The 5,419-nt window shown below is 39.5% G+C and overlaps 1 protein-coding gene across 2 annotated transcripts in view; it reads left to right on the plus strand.

Moving 5' to 3' along the window:
- The window catches only part of ZFP69 (ZFP69 zinc finger protein), a 13,042-nt gene extending 10,113 nt beyond the window's left edge, over window positions 1-2,929 (plus strand). Inside the window, exon 6 of one of the 2 annotated variants that reach the window (XM_006762546.2) lies at window positions 1,519-2,929. In XM_006762546.2, the coding sequence (XP_006762609.1) occupies window positions 1,519-2,636 (1,118 nt within the window). In that variant the 3' untranslated portion in view covers window positions 2,637-2,929. The remainder of the gene's footprint in view (window positions 1-1,518) is intronic. The other variant, XM_006762545.2, reaches the window with a different exon arrangement.
- The last annotated feature ends 2,490 nt before the right edge of the window (window positions 2,930-5,419 follow it).

The following is a 5,419-nucleotide window of genomic DNA, read 5'->3' on the forward strand; positions in this document are numbered from 1 at the left end:
TTTCATTTCCCTACCTCTGCGTAAAATCTCAGAGAGATCCCATAAATGGTCTAGTCCCTTTAAAAATAACAACAGTCTGATTTTAGTAAAATGTTTTGTTCAGTGAAACTTCATTCAAAGTGAAATCTTTTCTTCTCCCCTAGCTTGGGCTGCTTCAGTCCTGGATACTGAATTGGGGAGGGGAACATAGATGGCTTCTCTGTCTTTCCCTGTCTTCTCTTCCTCCCCCACTATGCAAGACCAGAATCTGGGACCTACAGAATGTAGACTCTATTCTTGCCTCCATTTAGAATTTGGAAATACTAATGATTTTTATAAGAAGTTATACCTTTTAGGAATACAAAGCTGTCAGTTGAAATATTAGTAATGGATACAACAAATTATCAAGTAAGAAAACCAGTCAGAATTTTATTATTTTTACTTTATTTTTTGTTGTTAATCCTCACCTGAGGATATATTTTCCATTGAGTTTTAGAGACAGTGGAAGGGAGGAGAAGGGGGGGAGAGAGAGAGGAAGAGAGAGAGAGAGAGAGAGAGAGAGAGAGAGAGAGAGAGAGAAACATTGTTGTGAGAGAGACACATCAACTGGTTACTGGTTGTCTCCTGCAGGCCTTGACTGGGGCCAGGAATCGAGCCTGCAACCAAGTTATGTGCCCTTGACCAGAATCGAACCCATGACCCTTCAGTCCATGGACTGAGAAAACCAGTCAAAATTTTAAAGGTTAAAGGGTATAAAGGGTATTTTCATAGAACATTGTAATAGCAGCAATATAGTCTGGGTTTCTTACAAGTCTTCTTTGCATAAATAACACTTCCAGGGACAAATGAATAAGCACAGGAAATAGAACAACGTGTAAGTTTTAATAAAAGACACCTCAGTGTTCTTGTGAATTTTCTTAGTACCAAAATTATTTTTTGAACTAGTGTCTCTGGTTGCTGCTGGAGTGAGGAAGGAACATGTTTTTATTTTTTTATTTTTCTGAGAAGGTTTTCTAAAAGTAGTTGTCAATTAAAAAGACATGTTGTAAAGACAGCTCAAAAATTTCATTATTTAGTATTATTAGAAAGAGCAGGACTAAAATGCTCAAATTTTACTCTTTTTATAAAATCATACTTTTACTGTTTCTTTTTTTTTTTTTTTTTTAATGTATTTTATTGATTTTTTACAGAGAGGAAGGGAGAGGGATAGAGAGTTAGAAACATCGATGAGAGAGAAACATCGATCAACTGCCTCCTGCACACCTCCTCCTGGGGATGTGCCTGCAACCAAGGCACATGCCCTTGACCGGAATCGAACCCGGGACCCTTCAGTCCACAAGCCAACGCTCTATCCACTGAGCCAAACTGGTTAGGGCTGTTTCTTAATTTAATTTCCCATTACTTCTCCAGGATACATAACCATATTTAAATATAATGAAAATCTCATGTACTTTATATGTATTGTCTAAATCTCTATAACAATTGAGTTTTCAGAGCATAAAGTATTTGAGTTATTTGTATTTTTTCCATTTCTTTCAGACTTAAAGAGTAAAACAGAAACCAGCATGTCAACTGCAAAGGAACAGTTATATCAAGGCATTATAATGGAAAGGTTCATGAGGGATGATGTAATTGATTCCACATTGAGAAAAGTCTCCAAATATGATGAGTTAGAAAGGCATCAGGTCACCAATGGAAGAGATGTAAGACAAGCCATCTTGCTCCACAAGAAGAGAGGCCAAGAAACTAACAAATTTGGGGAAAATATTGTGAGTTCAAATGTTATTATAGAACAGAGGTACTGTAAATATAACACACTTAGAAAGAGGAACAAATACAAATTAAATCTGATTAATCATCCAACAAGTTACATAAGAACAAAAACCTATGAATGTAATATATGTGAAAAAATCTTCAAGCAAACCATTCATCTTACTGAACACATGAGAATTCATACTGGTGAGAAACCTTTCAGATGTAAGGAATGTGGAAGGGCCTTTAGTCAAAGCGCGTCTCTTAATACCCACCAGAGAATCCATACTGGTGAGAAACCTTTTGAATGTGAAGAATGTGGCAAAACCTTCCGACATCGCTCCTCTCTTAATCAGCATCACAGAACTCACACTGGAGAGAAACCTTATGTATGTGATAAATGTCAGAAAGCTTTCAGCCAGAACATTAGCTTGATCCAACATTTGAGAACTCATTCTGGAGAGAAACCCTTTACATGCAATGAATGTGGGAAAACCTTTCGACAAATTAGACACTTAAGTGAACATATAAGAATTCATACTGGGGAAAAGCCCTATGCGTGCACTGCATGTTGTAAAACCTTTAGTCATCGAGCGTATCTAACACATCACCAGAGAATCCATACTGGGGAGAGACCCTACAAATGTAAAGAATGTGGGAAAGCCTTTAGGCAGAGGATCCACCTTAGCAACCATAAAATTGTTCATACAGGAGTGAAAGCATATGAATGCACACGGTGTGGAAAAGCCTATAGGCATGACTCATCCTTTAAGAAACATCAGAGACATCACACTGGAGAAAAACCTTATGAATGTAATGAATGTGGAAAAGCCTTCAGCTATAATTCATCACTTACTCGGCACCATGAGATACACAGGAGGAATGCCTTCAGAAATAACGTGTAAAAATAGATTATAAAACAGATTATCCAACATGAGAACAAACGCCAAGTTTAAATCAGTGATTCTATGCTTTTGATTTTCAGAACTCGAAATGTGAGTTATTGATATAATGATGCCAACTCCTAATTTTGCCTGTTGTGTAAATAAACACTACATTGATAACTACTATCTACACTTCCATACAAAGCACTTAAAAATAAAGGATGGTCCTTCCAATTAAATTCAACAATGTGGAAAATTAAACACATTATTGTTTTTCTGACTTCATGGTGGATTAATAAATTATTATTCATGGGCATTCAGTGATTTACAGACCAGTATATGGGAACTACTATTTAAAATGTCACCACCCCCATATTTTAAATTAAAATTTAATTTTTAATTTTTTGTTAATCCTCACCCAAGGATATTTTTTCCATTGATTTCTGGAGAGAATGGAAGGAAGAGGGAGAGAGAGAGAGAGAAACATCACAGTGAGAGAGACGCATTGATTGGTTGCCTCCCACATGCTCCGGTCAGGGCCTGGGATTGAGCCTGTAACCAATAAGCATGCCCTTCACCAGAATCAAGGGTCCCTTCACCTGGAGCCCAAGAGAAATATGTCTTACGATTCTTTTTTTTGTTTTGTTTTGTTAATCCTCACCAGAGGGTATTTTTCCATATTTTTTCCATTGATTTCTGGAGAGAATGGAAGGAAGAGGGAGAGAGAGAGAGAGAAACATCACAGTGAGAGAGACGCATTGATTGGTTGCCTCCCACATGCTCCTGGGGTAGGGGATGGCCAGGGATCAGCCTGCAACTAGCTCATGTAATCCAGGGGCTGCAATACATTCTAATAGTGGACTGGGATGAGTACTTTGGAAAACCCAGGCAGTTTTCTCTCCATTTTTCACCTTCTTGGGTCTTCATTCTGGCTTTTTTTTTTTAAAAAAACAAACAAAAAAACACCTCATTGCAAATCATGGTTACCAGCAACTCCAGATTTTACATATATTCAGGTTCTATCACCCAGAATAAAGCTGCCTTCTCTTTCTCATTTCTATCTCAAAATCCTGAGGAAGGTTTCTTATTGGCCCAGCTAGGTCTGTGCCCACCTCTACAGTCAATTGTAGGCTGAAATCTCAGCTTCTATGAGAACCATGATGGTGTGGTGGTGGGAGGGAGGAACTGGACGGGTAGGAAAGAAAAGAGTTATTCATAAAATTCCAAATCTTATCCATTCTTCAATGCCAATTCACCAGATCAGAAATTTAGAACTGGAAAGGAGCTAGGAATTCACCTAATTGAAACTTCACTTTATAGATGAAGAAATGGAGAATCTTCTTTAATTACTCATGTCCTTTTACTTGAGTCAAACCTGAGTTTGAAAATTTTTCCCCTCTAAGTTTGTTAGCCTAGCTTTCTAAACACCTACTATTCATGGCTGAACGTAGCTGAGCTGCTCTCTGCCTTTCTAAAAGGTTTACTCAGATCTGCTGCCCAGGAAGTCTTCATAAGTTACACTTCAGAGCCTACCCGTGCCTTTGCCTTTTATCAGTGCCTTTGCCTTTGTCATTCATTCTATGTATCTCACAGGAACGTCTCCCTCCACTGGTCATGGGATTATTCTTCCTCAGAGCTGTGTCCTTAGACATACTCTCTTCTCAAGTCCACATTTTGATTTTGTGAACACCCCACACTTCTGACATCTATGTTTTAGAAATACCCCCTGAGCTCCAGAACATCACATTCAGCATCCCACTGGATATCTTCACTTGGATATCCCGGCCACCTCACATTTTTTTTCAATAAAATCTGTATTCCTTAACCCAGGAAGTGGTACCACCGCCTATTTAATACTCCCATTTAAACTTTTTCCTCTTTCTTTCATTCATTACTTCTCCCAATGCCATCAGGTCCTATATACTGTATGTAGGATTTAAGTCTCTATCTACTCCATTCCCACTGTCAGTACTTTAATTAGACCTGTAGTCCTTCCTAACAGCTTAGATTTCCAATTGGTTTCTCTACATCTAGTCTGGACTCATCTCTCTATCCTCCACACTGCTCTAGAGTGATCATTATAAAGCACATATCTAATCAAACCACATTATTTTTTTAAAATTCCTCAACGTTTTCTGAAGCATACTCAAGAAAGCATACTTTGCTTCAGCCATAAAGACCTTATGGCTGGCCAGTGTGGCTCAATGGTTGATCTCAACCTAAGAACCAAGAGGTCACAGTTCAATTCCTGATCAGGGCACATGCAAAGCAAAGAAGTGATGTCATAACAGTCAGGCTCGTGGTTTCTCAGGAAGGAGGCATAGGAATGCATTTGAGAAGGGCCTGAAACGTTTTTTTTGCTCTAATGATAACATGTCTGCTCAGTAATTATTACACCTACCTTTATTTTACACTTTAAAATATAATTGTGTTACATTTCCCAATAAAAAAGGTTAATTAAAAATTAAGTAAATAGAAAAGAGAAATACATTGATGAGACAAGCGCCAGCATCTTTGAAAAGCGAGTTCGCGCTTGTTCTCTCCGCTGGGAAAGCTGGAACGAGGTGCAGAGGGGGACGCGCCATTGAACGGACGGAGGCTCCGTGCCAGGGAGGAAGGAACATGCCCAGACCTTTCCCGGGCACTGGCTTGACAGTAGCCAGGGAACCCGCCCGAGTGCGCGCTTCCAGGTCAAGTGACACCAACCAATGAAACCGCCCGCGCAGCCACGGCGCGCAGGTGGGACCTGCCCAAAGGCGGCCCGCGCACTGGGGCTCTCCACTCGGCGCTGCGGCGGGAGGGAC

The sequence above is a fragment of the Myotis davidii genome, unplaced genomic scaffold, assembly GCF_000327345.1.
Source record: "Myotis davidii unplaced genomic scaffold, ASM32734v1 scaffold458, whole genome shotgun sequence".
In the NCBI taxonomy this organism is placed as follows: domain Eukaryota; kingdom Metazoa; phylum Chordata; class Mammalia; order Chiroptera; family Vespertilionidae; genus Myotis; species Myotis davidii.